This window comes from Sorex araneus, chromosome 7, assembly GCF_027595985.1.
Source record: "Sorex araneus isolate mSorAra2 chromosome 7, mSorAra2.pri, whole genome shotgun sequence".
Taxonomy (NCBI): Eukaryota; Metazoa; Chordata; class Mammalia; order Eulipotyphla; family Soricidae; genus Sorex; species Sorex araneus.
In genome coordinates, this window is record NC_073308.1 from 69,264,980 (window position 1) to 69,288,364 (window position 23,385).

At 48.6% G+C, this 23,385-nt stretch overlaps 2 protein-coding genes and 1 non-coding gene across 3 annotated transcripts in view; all 3 read right to left on the reverse strand.

The window, feature by feature from the left end:
* Window positions 1-1,354: 1,354 nt before the first annotated feature.
* RAB33B (RAB33B, member RAS oncogene family) lies at window positions 1,355-9,135 on the reverse strand. The gene is made up of 2 exons (XM_004606208.2): window positions 8,728-9,135; window positions 1,355-4,133 (listed from the first exon to the last, which is right to left on the reverse strand). Exons 1-2 carry the CDS (start codon window positions 8,974-8,976, stop codon window positions 3,693-3,695), a joined length of 690 nt encoding a protein of 229 aa, XP_004606265.1. The 5' UTR covers window positions 8,977-9,135; the 3' UTR covers window positions 1,355-3,692.
* Window positions 9,136-15,085: 5,950 nt separating this feature from the next.
* Window positions 15,086-15,189, reverse strand: LOC129406637 (U6 spliceosomal RNA). The gene has a single exon (XR_008631123.1). It is a non-coding gene; the product is annotated as a U6 spliceosomal RNA (small nuclear RNA).
* A 2,340-nt stretch (window positions 15,190-17,529) lies between these two features.
* The window catches only part of NAA15 (N-alpha-acetyltransferase 15, NatA auxiliary subunit), a 75,458-nt gene continuing 69,602 nt past the window's right edge, over window positions 17,530-23,385 (reverse strand). The window contains exons 19-20 of the mRNA XM_055144649.1: window positions 21,876-21,973; window positions 17,530-20,207 (exon numbers count right to left, since the gene is read on the reverse strand). Coding sequence (XP_055000624.1) covers window positions 20,007-20,207; window positions 21,876-21,973 — 299 coding nt within the window. The 3' untranslated portion in view covers window positions 17,530-20,006. The remainder of the gene's footprint in view (window positions 20,208-21,875; window positions 21,974-23,385) is intronic.

Sequence of the window (23,385 nt, forward strand, 5' to 3'; positions counted from 1 at the left end):
GGACCAAAACATGATTCTCCTTTTGATTCAGATACTTAAGTTTGGAAAGTGACTGTCACTGTATCACTGTCATCCCGCTGTTCATCGATTTACTCAAGCAGGCACCAGTAACGTCTCCATTCGTCCTAGCCCTGAGATTTTAGCAGCCTCTGCTTACCTGTTTTTCCCAATGATTGGAGGCTCTTTTCGGGGTCAGGGGAATGAGACCTGTTATTGTTATTGCATTTGGCATATCGAATACGCCATGGGGAGCTTGCCAGGCTCTTCTGTGGAAGTTCAGTATAGCCATAAAAATCACCAACTCTCCTTTTCCCCTTCAAACTAACTGCAACTTAGATCCAAAGCCTTCTGGTGAGGAGAAAGAATAAAAAAGTTCAGAAAAGTGTCCTTAATCCTCTTCACTGTCCAAAGACAATGGATAGCCGCTTCACAAACTTTTATGGTTCTTCAATTTTTTTTTTTATTACACTTTTAAAAAAAACCTTAATTTCCTCCCCATTGAAATGGAAAAGAACCTCTTATGCTTCTTCATTTTTGAATTAAAAAAGAATTTCCCTTTATATACCTTGACATGTCAGCCAAAATCCCACTTCTGAATGTCTCCAGTCAAGAAGGTAACTCTAGGAAGAAACCAGCCAGGCGGAGAGACAAACACTTCCTCCCACTGCACAGGATTCCTTTGCATCCTACAGAAATGCTTACCTCATTGAGGGGAGGTCTGCTTGTAAGCATTGTACCAGTTTGATTAGTTATCTCCCTTCATTTCTACCATAGAAAACACTGGTATTTCATCATTTGAGAAGGATTTCCAAACTAACTGGTTGAAAGGAAAAGGAAAAGTAAAACAATGCAAGAAAGAATGAGACGTAGCTCAGTGGTAGAGCACCTGCCTTGAGCTCCCCAGCACAACCGAAAACAACTGCCAAACAACAGATAACATGAAGGGGACTGTTCATTTGTTCACTATCTTGGAAAATTTACCGATGTTGTATGCCACCATATATAATCTAAAATGGGAAGTGTTTGCTACCACCTGGCTCAGTCTGTACCAATAGCACAGAGAAATTATCACACATTTCTTTGTTTTGGGGCCATGCCTGGTCATTGCCAGGGTATTTCCCCAAAAGTCACTTCATTGCCAAGAACCAGAAGCACTGCTACCATTCTCAAAAATTATGAAATTCTTAGGCTTTGTACAGTACAGTGAGTCGGGACCTAGGTGAAGAGTTGGGAACTAAGTGAAGAACATACAATCTATGTCTTATAAATCACAATGTGACATAAAGGGAATAAGTAATTCTCATTCCATATAAAACTTAGTATCCACACAAAAGAAATAAAGCCCATTGTTATGATAAAGCTGGTTTATTGAACTTTTATGAAAGAAAGGGGTGAAACTATTTCACAAAAAAAAGACTTTAGCTTTTAGGAGGAAATGAATTCGTAATACCTGATCCATGAAGCATTGACATTAATAACTAACCACATTAGATATTACATACTGGATTAAGTTCCTTTGGTGTTCTCAAATAAGACTTTTCCAAAATCCGATATTTTCCATTAAAGATCACAGTTAAATCCACAGAGGTTACAAAATATGTGGTTTGTGCTTTAAAAATAAACAACTGTTTGAAAGTCACCATTTTGGAAATTATTTCTCCAGTGATGAAGTGCTTTATAAACATTTTTGAAAATATCTAAAAGTTCAATCCCCATACAACTGATAGATACGTTCTTTATAAAAATAACTTACAAAAAATCAAAACAATAAATCATTATAAATGAGATACAAATATTTTAAGATTAATAAATATTAATGTGAAAAATAAAGTCCTTTTAAAGAACTATAAAGGATACTTGCTACTAACTTCTTACAAGAGAAAATAAAGTTGTAGTACTTTTTTTTAAAAAGCCATTAATAACAGCACTAAAAGACCATAAATGTGCTAAGGTCTGTAAACTTTCTTCCCTTCCTTTAGAAAATGTTTTGAAAAGCAGTACACAGATTCCCTTCTTTAAAATATGGCTACGCCCATCACGATTATTATAGCTATCATTTTTCAATAGAAAAATATATACAAATCAAAACTGATTTGCATAGTCAGGCAATCTTTAATTCCAGCATAAGAAAGATGAATTACTCTCCCTACACATGAACATTTTCCTTACGCGGAGTACTTAAAACTAAGAAATTATTTCCTGTGATTATGACTTTCAACTAGTCCATTTGATAAAATTATCTGATTCTTAAAACTCACTCATCCAGCTGATCACCATGATGGTTCAAGAAATGGCTGTGCAGGACAGATCTAGTCAACAGCCTAGCATGATCACCTCCTGGCCTCATTTCTCCTAAAGCTCAAGCCTGTGGGGAAAGATCATGTGCGGCTGACGCCGAGTTCAAGGCGCTTCCTCCACAAGCTGGCCATCTCTGCACAAGGCACAGGTGAGCGAGGGTAAGCTACTTTTGGAAAGGTCCTTCCCCTCTCTGCTGGCTGAATGAGCTATTTTTCAATACCCACTTGGTTTCTTCCCTTGCTTCTTGTGAGTGGATTTAAGTGTGGTGCCATCACACCTAGAGCACCCGTGACTGTGGGCTGTGACCCTGTGGAAGGCGGCACCACCGCATGGGGATGCGGGAATTCGAACAGTCTGCAACACGGAAAGGCTTCTCAATGCATACCGATCACAGGTTAATCCAACAGCAGCCACACAGTGACGCCAAGGTGCTGCAGGTGTGTTCAGAACAAGCTGAAAAACCCGGCTGAGTGCAGCCAGGCCTGACTACAGGGATAGAGAGGGCCACCCTCGAAGACCTAATCCAAACGCAGGATGATTAATCCCATCCTCACTCACTAAACTGATTGATAGGGGGTCCGGGAGAACAAGGGCCTCATGAGGCCAGATAACAGCCTGAGCTTGTGGGTCAGTTACCGAGGCATTTAGGAGATACAGCCTGATCACCCCTAGTTACGACTCAACTGTTCACCACTGATTTCACACTGGGCAAAGATACCAAAATCAAATATAAAGCACCTTGTGATGTCACTTCATTTGCATTAAAATCTGACTTATTTTTGCTAGCTACAGTACAATTTAGTTTAAAAAAAAAACATGATTTAAACCATTTTAAAAACATTTTAGTAGAACTGGTATTACTTAGAAATATCAGATACCTAGAACTCTTAGAAAAGTCATTCGTCATTTTTCGAGTCTCTGAAATCATTCTACACCTTCCCTTTGCCACCAAAAGTAAAGTCCTGGCTCTAAATGTACCAGTCATAAAGCAACTGATCACATCAATACAATGAAAAAAACTCCAGCAAGGCAAATTATCGGGTTGTGTCTGGCTAAGGCCATTTCCCACTCAAAGACATGCCCAAAATATGTACTAAACACTCCCTATTTATTCCGATCCCAGGGACACAGGACTGAGTGGCCAGTGACTTCAAACTCCGTCACAGCAGCCATCTAAAACCTCCATGGCAGCCTCGGACCTTCACTTCTTTCCCAACCTCACCTGAAAACCAGATTTCTCTCTGGTGCTGTGGTAAGGACAAACCTAAGTAGCAAAAAGAGACGAAAGTGAGCGTGCCCATGTCCGCGTCAGGGTGACTTGTCACACGGCGCTCACACCCTCCATCTTATCAGATGGCAGGAGGGCTTCTGGCAAGTCGCACCATCCCCATTCACTAGCAATAGCAAGTCACCGCAGGTTTGGGTCCCGGGTTCAGGATCACGCCGTTTTCAGGGGGCTGGCTAAGCATTAACGGTTTGTGACTCTTCAGCTTATGAGCCAACGTCATAAATATGGCTTCTACATGGTCGTTGTCATTGGGGTTTTTAGCAGAGGTTTCAAACAAAGGCATACTGTGCGTGTCAGCGAATTTCTGGGCCAAGTCTGTAGGTACCTGGATGGCACTTCGCAAGTCACACTTGTTGCCCACGAGGATCCTCGGGATGTCGCTGGCCAGCAGATGCTGCTTGCACTCTTCGATCCACGACGGCAGGCTGTGGAAACTCACCATGTTGGTCATGTCGTACACGAAGACAACGGCGTGGACGTTGCGGTAGTAGTGCTGGACCATGCTCTTTCGGAAGCGCTCCTGTCCCGCCGTGTCCCACAGCTGGATCTGGAAGAGAAAAGCAAAGCTGAGCATTCCGTTCCGAGGACAGCTTCTGCGCGCCTGGTGGTCCTGCCGCGCCCTTTGCTGTTCCTTCCCTTCAATACCGGCTCCTTCAGCCTCAGCCTAGTGACTGCTTAGTCTCACGAGCTTGTGATTAATGCGAGTGCCCACAAAACATTTTTTTTTGCTTTCACATCCACATTTCAGGAAGCTGGGGCGGGGCCGGGGACTGGACCCTGTGGCAGGCACGCATCGGGTCCTGAATGAGAAAATGGACCAGAACAAAGGCGCCGGCTCCAGGAGCAGGGTGCAGGCTTTGCCTGTGTAGGAGTTTGGTGCCAGCATCACAAGGCCTGCAAGGCCGCTATGCTCCACCCATGTGGCCCCAACACCACCTGCATGAAGCTCTCAGGTCCTCAACGAACCATCATGCCAGTTCTCCAAGCACCCAGGCTCCCTGACGATACCTGGGAGGTCCCCCAATTATGGAGTAAGCCAGCACAGACATTACAAGCCACACAAGTCTCACCCCCAACCAACACCCACCCATATTCACTCTACAAAACACATTCTTCTAGAGGCTAGGAAACCACCGACTTACCACAAACATTTCCACTGAGAAAACTGTTCCACTATCTCCTGGTGGAAATTGGGGGGAAAGAAATATCTGCCGTGAGACCCAGCAGTGAATCCCGGAAGACAGCAGCGCAAGGAGATCTCTCCAGACCCCGTGCAGAGCCAATTTCACCCGGGCACCTCAGATGGAGCAGGTGTCCCCTCTCCGCCCACTCCAGATGAACCTCGGGTGGCCACAAACTTCCAGAAGAAAAACCCAGGTACGTGCAACCAGGGACTGAAGACTCAGGCCACATGGCAGCAGCGGGGTAGGGCGGTTCCCTCCCCTCTCCCTGCCCCTTCAGGGGTCCTGGCTGTCACACCCACGAACTGCCTCTGGGCGATATTTAAGTGGGTCAAGGGCCTTGATCCAGAGAATCACAAACGAATCTCAAAATGGACTAGCTCCCTACAGAGATGTGTCTGGATCCCAGTCATTTACAATTTTAGAATTCGCTAAATTTGCAACCACGTGGCTGCAAAAGTGACTGCCCAATCTCTCATGATACTCATAATAAGCATTAGAAAATAAATTATCTAGCATCTGTCTGTGGCAGGCAGGCTTGAATGGGGGTGGGACAATTCTAAATAATGGTGGTAGAGAAGGTGTAATGGTGGTGGGTTAGTGTTGAAATTCTTAGTGTAACCAATTAATGTCAACAACCTTATGAAAACAAAATTTAAAAATTAAAAAAAAAAAAAAGAAGAAATATGTTCTGTGTGAGGGGCCAGGGACAGAGCAGGAAAGGCCGCAGTGCAGGACCTGCTCGTGTGGAAGGTCTGGGCTGATCCTCACTATCACGAGCTCCCTGAGCAGACACCGTACAGTCCCCTGAGCAGAGAGCCAGGAGAAAGACCCAGCACCACTAGGTGTGGCCCCCAAATAAACCTGAGTCATTCTTTTGATTATTTCATACAAAGGCATTCATTCATATGATGGTGGGGCTGGTCACAAAACACTAGAAAGATGTTTGCTTAGGGGCTGGAGAGCGCAGGGAATGAGGTGCTTGCCTGGCACATGAACAGCCTGGATTCCATCCCTTGTCCTACACGGAGTCCCTGAGCCCTACCACGAATGACCCCAGAGTACTGGGCCAGGAGTAAGCCCTGAGCATCACTGCATATGGCCTTCCAAATTTATTTTACTTTGAATTTACTTCTGTTTTATATTATTTGATTACTTTTTAAATTTCATTTAATTGCTTTTTTTTTTTCATGTTGAGTCCCTCAAGCAGTGTTCTAGGCCCATGACATGAGGTGCGGAGCCAATGACAGGGTCTTTCAGTGTTCAGGCTCAAGACTGCTAGGGTCCTGGGGTCAGGGGCTCCAGGATGACACCCACAGTGACAGGGAGGCACCCATGCAGTGTTGGGGTTCAAACCGGAAGCAGGCATCAGCTCCAGCACTCTATACTATCTCCCTGCAGGCCAACGCAGAGATTCCTGACCCACACAGAGAGCCGGGGAGATTCCTGATCCACAGAGAGCCAGGGAGATTCCTGATTCGCACAGAGACCTGGGGAGATTCCTGATCCACAGAGAGCCAGGGAGATTCCTGACCCAGGAAAGACAAATCAGCAAATCACAGAAGAACCAGGGGGAAGGGACTGTTCCTGCAGAGCGAAGAGTGCAGGAGGTAACAGGCAGCGACATGACCTGGAAGGAATATGGAGGACCAGAGCGGTTTGAGGGACACGCGCAGAGGCGCCTGAGAAAGGCAGGCCATGGCAAGCTGATGCGAATCTCAAGCAGCCGCTCACAGCTCAAACTGCACGCGGCTGGGTCGGGGAACAGCCTTCCAGATGTGTCAGTCACTAGCAGCAGGGCACCAGACAGACTGCCACGACTTGGGGAGAGGAAACAGCAGCTGCAGCAACAGTTTAAAAGCAGGCTGCGGGGTGGAGAGACAGCACAGCCGGTTACGGTACTGCCGTGCACCCAGTGGACCTGGTCACCTGAGCACAGAGCCGGAACCAAGGCCTGAGGGCTGCTGGGTGTGGCCCCAAGTGAAAAAAACACTGGAAAACAAAAAACAAAACAAACAACAAAAAACCCTGAGTAAGGAATCTGCTGCTTTAATTTCTTTCAGGCTCGCCCCTCACGAAGCTGGGGGTGACGCTGGGGACCCACTCTGTGCTGCAGCCGGACCCGGGGGCTGCGGCGTGCATAGCCCGTGCGGGACTGCTGCTCTGTGGAGGGAGGAGAGAAACGGGGTGGGTGGGAGAGCAGAGATTAGCGGGGCACGGGGAAGGGAACCAGGATCAAGGGGTGCCCAGGGGAGCAGCGCTGGGTGAGATAAATCCTTGGTCAGGGCCAGTTCCAGAAGGAGATCATGTACCCCTGTCTTTCAGGGCTCCGTGGAGTGACAGCCAAGCCAGGTCTGGTGGATTTCAGGAGGGGCAGCTGTAGGCCAACCAGTTAACAGGAAACAGCCCCTCCATGGGGACTCGCCCTCCCAGCTGCCCGCACCTCCGTCTGACACTCAGCATTTAACCCTGCTCACAACAGGGCCCTAGGCCCTAGCTTAGCCCTCCAACCTCGTCCCAAGGTCGCCAGCACCTTCCCATCCTTCCCCACTCGGGTCCAGCTGAGTAAGGACCTAGAGGGCCGTGGGTGAGCGCCACGGTCCGGGGAGAAGGCTGGCAGCGAGGAAGGGGGCCTCGCTCCTCACTCCTGACACCCCCTCTTAAGTTTCCCATCGCAGCCGCAGCTGGTGCGCCTAACCCCCAAATCCCGGCTCCCCCCAAACTCAACCGCATAACCCAATCCCCTGCTTTTCTTCCACCTCTCCAGGCCCAATCTACCAGGATGAAACCGGAAGAGACACAGGCACCGCCATCACTTCCTCTACAAAGCGGACTCAGGTTGGAGAACACTCAGATGGCCCAATTCAGCGATTCCCCAGCCACCACGGGACACCCGGAGGTGACGCCCATCGGGCTGAAGGAGACCACGGGCAATCAGAGTGAGGCGAGAAGAAGCGGATTCCTTTTCAGCACCGGCTCCCATCTGGCCATACTCAGCAGGAGCACCCCCGGTGGTGGCGAGGATGCTGGGAATGAAGTCTTCTTGCCTCAAAAATGTGAGGGGAGCAATGATGCTCCGAGCCCCGACACCCTACTCCTGCGTGCATCGCCCACAGAGGCTCTGACGCTGGTCGCCAAGACCCTCACTGAAAGTGTGCAGGATGAGGGCGGAAGAGATTAATACAGTGAGCCATCTCCAGCAGCCCTGGGCCCACCAGGAGGGATTCCTGAGACCAGCGGCAGAAGCAAGCCCTGGCCACCACCCGGGACCGAGACACAAAGAGATGAAAAGAAAAACAAAACAAAACAAAACAAAAAGAAAAAGAAAGCAGGAAGAGGTAGGATGAGGAAATGGGGCCAACGGAGGCAGGGGGTGGGGAGCAATAGCATGAAGCCCCGTTACTGTGAGTCCTGCGGATTCTCTTTCCAACCCCTCCGAAGCCGGGGAGGCCTTGGGCCTGGCCCCCTCCCCAAGACTCCGGGTGCTCCAAAGGAGCCACCAAAGGAAGCCTGGAGAAGAATGGGAAATGGAAGCACCTCCGGCTGTGCCTGCAGCAGGAAGTCGGGAGTGGGGTGTCTGCTAGACTGGTCTACACCCCCTCGGCTCCATGCAGAAGCCGCCGAGCAGCTCCCGACGCGGGGGCCGAGCACTTCCTCAAAGGGGAGATCTGGTGTCCAGCGGCCCCAGCAGCTCGCCAAGTCCTGTTTGCCCCGTGCGTTTTCCAGGCTTGGCAAGTGCCACCATCTCTGCACGCACTCGCCCCGGCACCCTTCCCTGGGCCTCGATACAGTGGTCCTCGTCGTGCCCGCGTCCGCCTCACGCGGGACCTTTCCGAAACTCGGGCCCCGGAACAGCGCGCGCACTGAAACTCCGGGAAGCGCTGCGGGCTAAGTCTGCGCTGCGCACCCCGGGGCGCGAGCGGGGCCGGGGCCAGGGCGCGCCCGCTCCCCACCGCTCACCTTGATGCGCTCCCCATCAATCTCCACCGCTCGCTCCCGGAAATCCACGCCGATCGTCGCCTCCGTGCGGTCCGGGAAGCGGCCGGCGCAGAAGCGGTAGGTGAGGCACGTCTTGCCCACGTTGGAGTCGCCGATCACGATGATCTTGAAGATGCGGGAGCGAGCGGGCGGCAGGGTCACGGAGGCCCCGGCCACGGCGCCGCTGGCCGAGAAACTAGCCTCCAGCGACGACTCCGTCTCCGAAGCCATGCTCCCAAATCCCTCCCGAGCTGAGGCGGGGAGAGGAGTCGCAGAAGCGCTGAGTGGGGGAAGTCCACCACCCAGAGACCCCGCGCCCAGGCCCGCCAGCTGCGCCGCGCTACGTCGCGGGGCCACCGCCCCGCCGGCCCCGCAGTGCGCCTGCGCAGCACGGCTCCCGCCCCGCCCGCTGCTCAGCCGCCGCGTCCTCCAGCCCGGCCCACTGCAAACCCACGCGTCCTTCCGCCCCGCCCACTGCGCAACTGCGCGCACTCCGGCCACGCCCACTGCGAAGCCGTGCGTCCTCCAGCTCCGCCCACTGAACACCCGCGCGCCCCTCAGCCCCACCCACTGCGAAGCCGCGCGTCCTTCAGCTCCGCCCTCTGCGAGCCGCGCGTCCTTCAGCCCCGCCCACCACTCCGCCGCACGCCCTACAGCCCCGCCCACTCCGAAGCCGCGCATCCTTGTGCCCCGCCCACTGCGCACTACGCAGCCGCGCGACCTCCACCCCCGCCCGCTGCGCCGCCGACGCATCCTCCCGCCCTGCCCCTGCGCCGCTCAGTCCGCGCGCGGGTACCTGGGAAGGCGCCTGGCTAGTCTGGGCCGAGTTGGCGGCGGCAGCGGAGGGGGCTGCGGGTCGCTGTGTTCGAGCCGAGGAGCCCCGGCCTCTTTACCCCGGCCCGGTCACGCGCCGGGCTCCTGCGGCCCGGAGGAAGGGGCGCGGTCACTCCTGGTGCGGGAAGAGCCGAAATGCTGCCGAAGGGAAGCGAGTACCACAGGCGTTCCGGCGAGGCGCGCGCGGCGGCGCCGGGGTGCGGGCTGGGCGCCGGGCGCGGGCTCCGGGGAAGGCCGGAGGGCGGGCGCGTCGGGCGGAGCCCGGGGCCGGCCACGGCCCGGAGGTGCGTGCCCCGGGTGGACAGCCGCGGGGCGCCCTGTTGGCCGGCACGCCGGGCCCAAGGCCTGGGCCGCCCGCAGCGGCTCGGGGCCCTGCGGCCCGCGGGCTTGGCGGCCCCGTGCCTGGCCGGGAGCTGGCAGAGGTGGGCCGACACCCAGTGCTCCTGGGGCCGGAAGAAGTCCATAGGGAGCAGCCGCGGGCTCTCGAAGACACTCGTGATCCCCGGGCTGGCCCAGCCGGCGGCCCTGGCCCGAGAGGTTAAGGAGATCACATGGTGGCCCCGGGGGAGCATTCAGCCCAGCCCAGTTGTCACTCGGGCCACCTTTCGGGCGTGAATAAAACCCATTGTGCCCTGGCTGTACCCGGTGATGTCGCAGATGAGGTGTCTCGTACGTGAGCTTGGGAGAAGTTGGGGGCACGAAACCATGTGGCTTTTAGGAATCTCATTTGGGTGATCGGGAGCTTCACCTCAGAAACCTGTCATTCCATGAAGTTCCACAAGAAAGGCCAAAGTAGGGAGAGTTAGGGAGACTTTTCCGTAAGAAGTCGTCTTGTATCACAGTGACAGGACAAGCCCTGTTTCTTGGTCGCACCGATGGCTCAGCAGTTCAGAAAGCCAAGACCATAGAGAAGTGGACTTGGCCAGTCTTCAAGAGGAAGGGGAACAACCGTGCCCTGAACATTCTAGAAAAGGAGATCGAGGAGGCGAAGAGGTAGCTCAAGGGGCTGACCGCGCAGGCTGTTATGAGGAGCAGGGTTCAACCCCTGTCCCTGAACCACATGGCCTGCAGAGCACAGAGCTGCGAGTACTTGCCAGGACAAGACTGGAAAGAAGGAAAAGAAGATTAAACACTTCACTTGGTCGAAGAGGGAAACGGTAGTCCAGAATCTGTGAGGCTTTCCTAAAGCCTAGCGTACAATTTCTACTGTAGGAAAACTACAGTCGATACTATCAAATTATGTTAGCTTGGAAACAAAGCTTATTCTCCTGCTTGAAAGTGCATCAAGTTACTCAGTTTTCGTGGACTGGAAAACCCAATTTTTTGTCTCTGGTCTATGATCCCTCTACAGGAGAGGGGCTCAGTGGTTAGAGCACTTGTGAGAGAATTTAATCCTCATCGGCACACAAAAACACCCTAAAAAACTATTGCAGGAGACCTCGGAATGTAATCTTTAAATCAACCCATCAATTTGAATAAGAATCTGAAAGTGAGACACAACACAGTTGAAGAATCCAGTTTTGGCGTGGGTAATCAGGTCTTTTCAAAGACTGATTTAAGGGGAAAACGGTGAGACCTTGCACCCTAAGACCTTGTTCTTTCTGAATTCTGGTTTGTAGTCTTGGAGCCACACTCTGGTGCTCAGTCATTAGGCAGTGATAGAAGGGGACCTTGTGCCTTTGGAGGGCCAAGGAGGTGGAAGAGTAGCTAAAGCATTTGCCTTGCACTGCTGCCACCTGGTGGCTATAAAAGGAGTATTTTGTAATTGTTTCCTGTATCAGGAGGGTAGGTAGCCAGAGACGAGATGGGCCAGCGTGGTCAGATGTGAGCAGTGCATGCTTGAGACCTGGGTTCTAGCACCGAAGTGGCACAAGACAAAATATGCAAGTATGGTAATTTATAAAGTTGCTAAGAAATCTGTAGTATGACTTAGTTCTAGCCATCATTTTATTGTAGAGGAAGTGAAAAGGTAAAAAGTGTAGGGGTCAGGGCCAGGCTGAGTTGGCAAAACAGTGTTTGCCTTATGTGCAGTGAACCCATGTTCAATCCCTGGCATCCTATGTGGTCTACCAGGAGTAACCCCTGTGCACAGAGCCAAGAGTAAGTCCTGAGTACTGTTGGCTCCTAAACAAAAAAGCTTAGGGGGCAGAGAGAGTATTGGTGTGAAGTTCCTTGTCTCACACGTGGCCAACTTTTCTAGACTCATGCTAGTGGAGATTATGTCAGTCCTTTTGCGAAGTGCTTACTGTGGGTAGCCTGTACAGACAACTAGCTGCAATAGAAGCAGTTCCAATAGGTGTGGGCCCAGGGAGGCTGCAAACAGGGGCTTGAGTACCAGTTAGTGCAACCCCAGGCCAGCACCTGTACAAGCACCAGCACTTGTAGGATTCCTGCAGGCAGCACACCCTAGTGATCACTACCAATTCATGACAATTCTGACAAGGAAGGTGAGGGGAGAGCTTGCCTTTTTAATAAAGAACTTTTAGGCAACAGATAGCTAACACTGTAGCACTGTCCTCCCGTTCATTGATTTGCTCGAGCGGGCACCAATAACATCTCCATTGTGAGATTTGTTGTTTCTGTTTTTGGCATATCAAATACGCCACAGGTAGTTTGCAAGACTCTTCTGTGTGGTTGGGATACTCTGTAGCTTGCCAGACTCTGAGAGGGACGGAGGAATTGAACCCGGGACGGCCACATGCAAGGCAAATGCCCTACCCGCTGTGCTGTCGCTTCAGTCCACAGGCAACAGATAAGTGGCTCAAAGGGCTAGTGTACCAGATGTGTGCAGACTTCATCCCCAGCACCAAAACTAAAATGGTCAAACCTTATCAAAGGTCTGATGATCAAGTTTAACAACTAAACAAACATACCTTGGAGAACAAGGAACCCCTAGGTGTGCTGCTGAAATGGCTCATCAATGCACACTGGTCTTCCCCTAGGCCGGTGACAGCTCACAGCCCGCTACTTGAACAATCAGTGGATTTGTGAACATGACTGTGGAGCAGGGATGCATTTGGAAACATTGCACTAAGTACTAACAATCAATGTGACTTTGTGTGTAATGCTGTAAAGCATTAGGACTTTGCTTAATTTCCTAGCTCAGAAGAAAAGACTACAGCTATTCAGGTCCAAATGTTCCTATTGGACCAAATAAATTGCATTGAGCATCTTTCCCAGCCCTTTGCACTTCCTCATTCTGCCTCCCAGAATCTGATAAATGGTCTGGTCTGATACATGGTCTGACCCATATATCAGAATCTGATAGATTCTGACCTGATTCTATCAGAATCTGATAGATTATGATCAAGCCTCTGACCTGTCACTTGTATTTTCTTCAACAAGTTTTTACTTGAAAAAATTTAAAACCTGGCTCTGCACTCAGGAATCACTCCTGGTGGGCTTGGGGGATAATAGGGGATGCCATGGGTTTGAACCAGGTTGATAGTATGCAAGGCAAATGCCCACCATCTGTACTATGGCTCCATCTGACTCGTTAGAGCAGGGTGGTCAGCAAGCTGGGTCTTTGTCTTGCAAACTCTTTATCTGTCTGAAACTGATGATCTAATTTCATCATCTCTTTGTGGCACTGAGGTCCCAGAGCTTCCTCCCCAGAAGATAAGTTTGAAACTTGACTCTGGACTTAAAACTGCACACAAGATCCAACCTGTGTCCACAGCAAAATACTACACTTCAACCTGCTTGTTAGTCCCATGTACTGTCACTGTGACTGTCATCCTGTTGCTCACCGATTTGCTTAAGCGGTCACCAGTAACGTCTCCATTGTGAGACTTGTTACTGTTTTTGGCATATTGAATACGCCACGGGTAACTTGCCAGCAACATCAGATAAATGGATAAAGTCTAGGATCAAAAGCACTGACAAGGCCCTCCGCTGACATGTAACTCCAGCGGCTGCACATATGCGGCCTCTCCGCTGCTGCAGACCATGGCCCCGGAGGCCAGCTAAACTACTTTGGGCACCAGCAGCTTCTTGCAGAAATGTCTCTAGACTGTGAACTGAGCCATGGCTGCCATCTTATGATGACCACAAAAGGGAGGTACAAGCTTGCAGTGATGCAATTTCTGGCAGAAATTTCCCTGGACTTAGTTACTAAAATACAGAAATCCAAATTATCAAATGCTTCCTTTTCAACAGGTCTGACTTTGGGGGGGAAACTCCAAACAATAATAGTGAGTTTTTTGTTGAAATAGTGAATGTAATCAAGGTAAAGCGAAAAGTAAAGTGAAATGTATTACTACATAGGTGGGGGGCGGGGTGGGGGGAGGTATACTGGAGTTCCTGGTGGTGGGATATGTGCACTGGTGAAGGGATGGGTGTTTGAGCATTGTATAACTGAGACTCAAGCCCAAAAGCTTTGTAACTTTCCACATGGTGATTCAATAAAAAATTTTTAAAAAGAAGCGCTAACAATACTCAACCACAACAAAACCAATCACCCCATCAAAGCATGAGGAGAGATGAACACACATCCTGAAGACATGTATGGATGGCCAAGAGCCATGAGAAAGTGTTCACATATTATCAGGAGAATGCAATTCAAAGGACAAATAAAGCAACAGCTCACACCAGCAGGACTAGCACATGTCAAACATGAGAAAGCACCAAGTTGGTAGGGATATGGTGGATGGTGGAAAAGATCTGTCACTCATGACTGGTGGAGTTACTGAGTGAAGAGAATCCTGGAAGCACCGTGATGGAGGAGACAAGGAGCAAGATCAAGGCTCCAGGACCAATTGAGAGATTTGGGTATTAGACAACGCTTCCATTGGAGGAGACTAAATCATTTGCACCTTTGAACTGAAAAGTACAAAGGTTAGGGCACATGGTCAAGCTTGGTTTGATGCCTGGCAATGCATATGGTCTCTCCAGCCCCGCCAGGAAGAGGTCCTGAGCACAGAGCCAGGAAAAGGCCCTGGACACTGCCAGATATGGTCCAACCTCAATCCACCTACCCCCAAAAATAAGTTAAACATCCTCATTTGCAGAAATGAGAGAAAGGCATCCTGTGCATTAAAACGAAGAGCAGAACAGCATCAACACAAATAGATTTGTCTGACCTGTCAAGGGCAAATAAAGTGAAGGGTGGTCTATGAAGCTAACCCTCTTTCAGTCAAAAGAGGAGACTGGGTGTTCAGAGACCTATCCAGAATGTTACTGCAGCAGCTTGAATAGAGCAGCTTCAGTTTGGTTCAGGTTTGGCACTTCAGTCTCCTTTCCAGGCTCTACATGCACAGACCAGCCTTGAGCTCTAAGCTCCATGTGGCCTAGAATCGTGATTCCGCAGCTGAGCTCACACCAGTTCAACTTGTTTTTAGGCACACCCGGCACTGTGCAGGGGTTACTCCTGGCTCTGCACTGAGGAGTTAATGCTGGTGATGCTCCGGGGACCATAAGAGATGCTGGGGATCAAACTCGGGTAGGCCACTTCCAAGTCAAACACCCTACCTGCTTTGCTATGGCTCCAGCCCCCTACCAATGTTTTAAAAAACTGGAACGCTTTATTAACTTCTGCACCATCTTTGCCCAGGGGCCACGGTAATCTCTACATCATCCCAATTTTAGTATTTGTGCTGCCCAAGTGAACACCAACAGTTTTTGTTTTGTTTGGGGCCACACCTAGCTAGGATCAGCACTTTCTCTTGCTTCTGCACATCGGGGTCACTCCTGGCACTGCTCAGGGGGCCCTCTGTGGTGCCGGAGATGGGACCTGACTCAGCTACCTGCAGTAAAGGTGCTTTACCTGCTGTACTCTCTCCAGCCCCTCCTTCACCTTTTGTTTTTTGGGCCACCCTGGTAGTGCTCAGGGATTACCCCTAGTTGTTCTCAGCAATCATTCCTCTTGGTGCTCAGGTGACCATATGTGGTGTAAGGGGTCCAAAGATGGCACGTTCTACTTCTCTAGTCTTAATTCACTTTTTGCAGAAACCCTGGCCTCTGGGGAAAGTCGTGTGTGATAGGTTTGAGCTTTAAGGGGTAACGTTGACAGAAGACCAGTCAACTCTGGACTATCCCGATACTCATCCATTCAAAACCTTGGTGACATGGCTTCTTTTAGGACCAGGCAGTGCTTGGGGACTACTCCTAGGTCTGTGCTCCAGGTTGCTCCTGGTGGTACTCAAAGGACCATATAGGACCAGAGATGCAGCCCCAGCTGCCTGCATACAGAGCCCACTCTGCAAGCATTCAGCCTTTTGAGCTCCCTCTTGCCAGGTCACTTATTTCTACACACAGCAGTGCTCAGGGCTTCCTTCCTCCAGGCTCTGCTGAGTTCCCTCCTGGTGCTATGGGAATCATATGGGATGCTGAGGGGTGCTGAACCTGGGTCACCTAGGCATAAGGCAAGCACCTTACATGCTACACTATCTCTCTGTTCCCGGGTGATTTTTTGGTTTTGGGGGGCTTCCTCCTGGCTCTGCACTCATGGATCACACTCCTGGCACAGCTCAGGGGCCCATGTGGTGCCAGGGATCATGGACTTTGTACAAGGCAAGTGCCTTAACTGCTGTATTTTTCTGACCCCCCAAATTCACACTTTAAACCAGAAATATTTTTTTTTATGCCACTCTTGGCTGTGCTCAGGGATCATTCCTGAAGGTAATCTAAGGCCAGTAACAAGTGTAACAAGCACCTTACATCCCTTTACTATTTCTATAGTCCCCGATTTTTTTTTTTTTGGTGGGGGGGTGGACACCTAATTATGCTGAGGGACCATTCCCGGAGCTGCTTGGGGGAGCAGATATGGTGCTAGGTATTCAAATTGGAGTCATCTGTGTGCAAAAGAGTCTTAACTCCTACATCTCCTTTCTGGAATCCTTGTTTTTGGATCTCGGAAAAAAGGGGAAGAAATAACACCCTCAAGCTATATTTTCAATGTTTTCCTCAACAGAACATAGCATTGAACTGAAGGCCAGTGGCAAGAATTACTGACACTGAGTCCTGGGTTTCCCAAGTACCACTAAAAAGCACCCCCTGCCCCTCCTGCAAAAAGGGAAAATAACCCCTCCCATCATATATGTGACATCATTGGGAAGAATTGTAGATTTTGTGTGACAAAATATTATGGAAAAGCACAAGTCTGCGATGAAAACACAAGCAACATGAGCCCTGACAGATGGCTAAACAGAGCCTTGACATTTGACACAATCTATTTCTTTGGACACGGAACACTCCTGAGAGCTCTGGGGTTTCATCGGTCCAGTTTGCCAAGCTCCTAAGAAAGTCCTTTTTATTCCCAGTATTTCCTTTTTCCAGACTAATCCTGAGACGAAGCCGCTGGATCAGGTCTGGCAGTGGACTGGCAAAGCCTAGGTGGCAGCAGAGCGGCCCAGGGGCGCCTGGCCGAGATGAGCAGCAAGACACGTCCCGCCATGCCCGTCCCGTCCTCGGGGCCGGCCTGCCTCCCACCATGAGCATTTCCCACCGGAAGGCTAAGGAAAATAAACAGGTGTCTTGAGAACCCCAACACCTCCCTTTTCTTTCTTCGAAAAGCAAAGGTGGGACTGTGGCTCATCTAAGCCCTGCCAAGTCCTGTGGTCTTGCCCTGGTACACGGCTGGGCTCACAGGATTCCGTGGGTTGCCTGTCCAAGACAGTCCGTACAAACACGCAAAAAGAAATGGCCGAAACGGACGTTCCCTACCTTGCTCTAAAATGATGCCCACCTGTAGCAACAGAACCTAGAAATCTCCAGAAATAATGCAGGAGATGTAGTCACAACGGCCATTTTCACCTTACAGGGTCCACTTTCAAGCAGCAGCTGCAGTGGCCGGACAGCATGAGGGACACACAGTGGCGGGGATGTGGGCTTGCTCGGCGCTGCTCAGAGGAAGCTGCGCCCGAGAAATGGACCAGCTGTCCGACCAAAGCCGAGAAAACTAACCTAGTCAGATTTGAATCCTTGAACGAGAAATGACAAGAGTAGTAAATATAAAGAAAAACAAAACAAACTTTACTTTCCTATGTTAATACAGGCCAAAGGACCCTTTCTTCTCAAAAGGGTTGGTAACATCAGTTCTTAGCAATCGACATAAGGCACTTGTTTAGATTACAACATCACTGCATTGCCCCCACTCCTTCTCCTCACCCTGCTGCCCCCCACAGCATCATCTGGGATTAATAGGGTGAGTGAGGCAAATGGGAGATGATCCAAGCGATACTAAGAGCAAAACAGTACAATGTTTTAGGAGTGACGCCTGGCCAGAAAGTGAATTTGTCAAGGCCCTCGGACACCAGACAATGTATCCACTAGTGATTAAACCTGGAAGAAAATAAAGTATTTATTCAATAGTTCCAGTAAAGTCGGGATGGGATACAATATACATGTCAGGAAATGAGCTCCTCACGGCTGGCATCCGCGCTGAGTTCTGAGACTTAAGGAAATTCGTTCTAAGACAATCTACATCATGTGAACATTGTCAAGACAGATAGATGAGTTCCATTTCCATATACAGTAGAGTTTAAACAATTCACACACACACACACCCCATCTTATGGCGGGTGCCCCCTGCGCCCCCTCGGCGGCAAGAGGTAGCACTAGTGTTCTTTCCCGGCAATGAGCACGGCAGTCGCCACTCATAGGAGAAGTTGGAAAAAGTTTGTGTTTGCCATCCGTGAGATGTTCCTGAGACAGGGCCAGTTACTACCACAGAACAAAGCTCTGAGGTTCGACTTTTCCTTCTCTGTTCGTCACTAGGTGGCCTGGGCTGAGACTGCAGGTCGTATGCTCGGACAGGCTGCCCTGAGCCCACCGGGTCAATCAGTAAAGGATCGGGGCTGCTGAAACTGCCCTTTAGAATCTACTTCCTATAAATGAAAAAGTACCACAAAAAGGTCAATTATATACACAACTGATTCATTTTACTTAAATCTGATTTGCTGAGAGCTTGCAAATACGAGAAAACTGAGCCTGAGGCTAGTTCTCGGTATACACAATTAGCATTTGGAAGTTCATTTTCTTGATCAAAAGAGCAGACTGCGGTTTTCTATTCTCATCAGGAATTACATTCATGGTACCTGCTGCCTTCCTGTCTCCTTGCATGGCGTCCCGAAGCAGGCGCGGCCCTACACTGGCATCCTGGCATCCCCGGCCCAGCACTACCTGCCAGCCTCTGGCTTCACCTCTGTTTCCACCTGTGTATTTTCACACAGAAGCCCAACACAGAGTAGTTGAAAATTCACACCACTGTTTTTCAAAACAATTTATTGCATCATATTTGGTACCTTATGTTTGACAACAAAAAGGAAATTACATCTGTAACTGCAGGAAAAAGAAGCTGGTCTGTTATTGAAAAAAAAAAAATCTTGGGCCCTTTAAAAATTACAAAGTCTTGGGCTTGCCTGAAATAACTGAGCAAGAAATATATTCTTAGAAATGTAGGGCTTCAAGTATTACAAACCTGTGACACTGTGGAAAAATTCCAGAGGTATCTAAACTGCAGCACTTTTTTTCTGCATATCGTGAACAAGGCCTGCCGAGGTTTGAAACTATGAGTCTCTTGATCAGTCAGAGAATGGTAGGAGTTCTGCTCTTGAACTTCAAGCCATGGTTGAGTTTCTTTTTCACGCTTGGGTGAAAAAAATTCATGCTTGCTAATTAAGTTGGTGCCACATCACAGTGCATTTGGTTCTTGCATTACAGTTTTAACAAGTTTGGCCAAACAACGCTGAAGGTTTGCATTGTTATTTTAGTTCTTCAAGTTTGAGTTAAAATTGAGATTGTTCCAACTGGTTCCTTCAGTTAAAAACTGTGGTACAAGAACACCAAACTGATCATGTACAGTGAATTTGGGAAATACAACAAGCGTTACTGAACACCCTCTAGGTTTCTTCTAATTCTGTTGACATCGCTATGTCCCAGCCTCTACAACAGCAAGATCTGCTGTAGGCATCTCTGTAATAGTGATTCACATTGCATCCTTACGGTCAGAATCAATCCCGTAACAAAATCAGTCAGATGCTAAAGCCCCAACAACTGTTTGTGCTCAGTGAAAGAATCCAGTGCTAAAACAGCGCTCACGCTGTCTGAGATATAGTCAAATCTCACAAGACAAATTTAAAGAAATATTTCTGCCACACACCTGCTTTGTTAGCTGTAACAGCCTCCAGATTTTATATAAATTAGTTTAAAAACATGGGTGGGTAGGTAGGAATAGGACAAGGTATCTTTTTGTAATCCCTCAATTTTAGCAGCTTTTAATTGTTTAAGAAACTGAACCTAGATCCTGTAATATGTTAGATATTTTATATATACTTTTCAGCAGGATAAAAAACGTAAAACACTATTTGAAGGCATGAACATTTACTCTTCTCATTCTGTGTAAGTTAGAGCAATGCAGCAGGTGCGTGACAAAAATATTATACACTAGATATGGTCCAAAGTCATTCCGTTTGCTTGTTTCGTGATGTTCAGATTTCATTGGCCAGTTCTTCGGGTTCGGCAGAACTATCTCCATTGACTGTGATCTTCATATCCTCTTCATAGCCAGGAGGCAGGAAAGCCAAAGCGTAAGGGAAAAGCTTATGACAATTTGCTCGGTAAGCGTCAGCAGCTTCTTTACAGTCTCCTAGGCTCCCGTCACACAATGCTTCTAAAACCTCCATACATGTCTGGAGAAAAAGACAGGCCCAAAAGGTCAGGTTATAACTTGAAAGAAAGACAAAAGAACACAAAGCAACCCACGTAAACCTTTAGGGTGAGTATATATTAGACATGTCATTACCAGTAGCAAGGCAACCATACAAACTTATGATGAACTGGCACAAATATATTCCATTAGACTGAGTCTGGGGCCAGGGATGTGGCTCAGTAGCACTGCAAGCTCCTCGCATGCAGGAAATCTCAGTTTAATCCCCAAGACCACAAAAATGACCAAGTGCAAAGTAAGTTCTTAGAAACATGGTGTTTGTGCAAAAGGCAGCCAGCGGGAGCACCTGCGGCTGCCAGGACCCACTCCAGCCCTCAGCCCGAGGAAGCCAGCCTGGCTGGAGCACCGATGCCAGATGCTCCGAGTAAGCACTGAACTTCTTTGGAGCCTTGATGGAGTTGGCACAAGTACACGTGGTTTTCAATCTTGTATTCAATAAAAGGAAACCTTAAGGACTGGTCAGTAAGAGGGTCTCAGACACAAAGTACAAATATGCCCTCAAAATCTGGTTCACAAAAACAGTGACTCTCTCAACCAAATGCACAGGACTGGCTTCTATGTTTAATATAGTCTGATATGAGTTGCTCAGGGTTTTCTTCAGATTGCCCTAGGAAAAAGCCAAGTACCACATGAATTAGAAAAAACTTTCAAATGCCGAGTCTAGGAAAATTCTAATCTAAACAAGGCTTTAATGAGTAAGCAATCAAATGTTTCTCTAAAAGGTATTTCCTAGGCTGAAGATATTGTTGAGCAGGCAAGGTGCTACTTGCTCTGCACATAAGACAACCCAGATTCAATCCCCAGCACCTCATGGACACCACCGAAGTGATTACTGACCGGAAAGCCAGGAGTAAGGCTTCAGCACAGCCAGGTGTAGGATGGAGAGACAGAAAGTAACGGAGCGGTAGGGGACGGGACAAGAGTAACAGGTGGAAGAAGGTGAGATATTTCCTTTCTTTGCTATTACAGGATACACACAGAGCTGATTCCATCTTTATAGTGTGGTCAGGAGGCACGTGACACAGCTGTCCTTGGATTTTGGCCTGACCTACACTCAATACTGCAAAAGAATCGTATAAAATCTTTGTTGTATTGGGCCACACCAGCAGTGCTCTAGGCTTACTCCTGGCTCTAGAAACAGGGATCATTAATGGTATGGCTTTAGGGACCATCTGGGGTGCCAGGGATCAAAGCTGGGTTGGCTACATATAATGCCAATGCTCTATCCACTGTACTATCAATCCAGCCCCTTATAAAATCTTCTTCTCCCACTGCAAGCTATAAAGTGGGTCTTCTCACATAACCCTGGTATAAAATGTGCCAGGATATCTTCACTGAGAATCCGTTCTGAAATGTAGCTATGAATCAAAGTCCAAGTGTACTGTAATTATAGAATGTATAGACGATTTGATTAAAATGAGTTCCTAAAAAAGCTATTCCAAGTCACAGGCAGGAAAATAGTTACTGAATGCCAAGCAGCTATGCAGTTGAACACAAAGAGCCCTACAGAGATTTACTTTTCAGACAGACTTCAGTGGTCTAGAGAATGTGTGCATGAATAACCCCAAAAGTTGTCTGTGAAAGAGAAACAAAAGTCAGATGCTCTTAGAAATTCTAGAAGGCTCTTTACCTGAAGGTTTCTGTTAGTGAGGGATTCATCAAGCGTTGTTGCCAATTCTATAGCTCGCTTCTGACTAGAAGAATCTAAATAAAATACCATTTTGGCAGCTACATGAAAAGAAAAAATAAATGTTTTACATGAAAGGAAAATCAGCATCTTCTATTCATTTCAACGTAAAGCTTGACATATATGTGAACTGTTTTAAACTTTAGTAGAAAAATCATGACCATTAAAAAATAATTTTATGGGATGTAAACTTATCCATCTGGCCAGCTCTCAGATTCATGACTAAATCTTGGAAGAAATACAAGCCAAGCTGCAATAATTCATGGTACACTGGTCTCTGGGCTGAAAATGAAACTCTAGAGTACCCTCAGACAGGGGGACAGAGTTCCCGTCCTGCCAAGTCCCAGCAGACATACACACCCCACAGCTGCCACCACGCTAACAGCCCCACTCCACTTCTTCACAATTAATCTGCAGAGAAACCAAAATGACAAAATTCCAGGGGTACACGAGATGTCAGCCAGAGAACTCGGGGGTCTTCTCGGAGTGGGCTGCGCAGACAGCACTCCTCTAACCCGCACACTTCTGGGAGCCCCAGCAAATACATCCAATCCCACAGACGCCACCGTGAAAATTCATGGGTCCAGCTCTACATATCCTGGGGCTCGGAACACCTCTGAATTCCACAATACTGACAGCCCAGGAAGAGTACACCACATTAGATGGGAAAGTAACACAGAAGCCATTTAAGCTCAATAACCACAGTAACGAGAAAAGCTCAACGAGCAAACAGCTTAGTAAACCCTCGGACGAGGACTTAATGAGCCCATGCAGAGATAAAGCAATTTTTAAATTTATTCATGTTTTTTTTTATGATTCCGTTAGCTGTTTAGTTGTGATTAACAATATAAATTATTTTGTGCCTACTAAGGGGTCAGGCATGGGGGAAGAGTAGTTGGGAAAATGGGGACGACAGTAGAAAGAAGGTCACTCTGGTTTGTTGGAACATCTGAACAGTCGTAACAACTATGTTATGAAAAATTTTTGAACCACGGTGTTTAAATAAAGTCAAATAATAATAATCTTGTCAGCCTGAGACCTAATCCAGCAGAGATGGCGCTTGTTGCAAGCGGCTGACCTCAGTTTGATCCTCCAGACCACGTATAGTCCCCTAAGACCCTCCAGGAGCGAAACAGTAGAGCCATGAAAGACCTTTGAGCACAGTCAATGGACCCCAAAAACTCAGTATTAAAAACAATCCTGAGGGGCTGGAGTGATATAGCACAGCGGGTAGGGTGTTTGCCTTGCACGCGGCCGACCCAGGTTCGATTCCCAGCATCCCATATGGTCCCCTGAGCACCTCCAGGAGTAATTCCTGTGCATTGCCAGGTGTGACCCAAGAAGCAAAAAAAAAAATCCTGAAAATGACAACCAGAAATAAATCTAGTCTAAACTAAAAAAATGATTAAGTCACTATGAATACTGAGAACTTTTGTCTAATATTCCTTGCCTT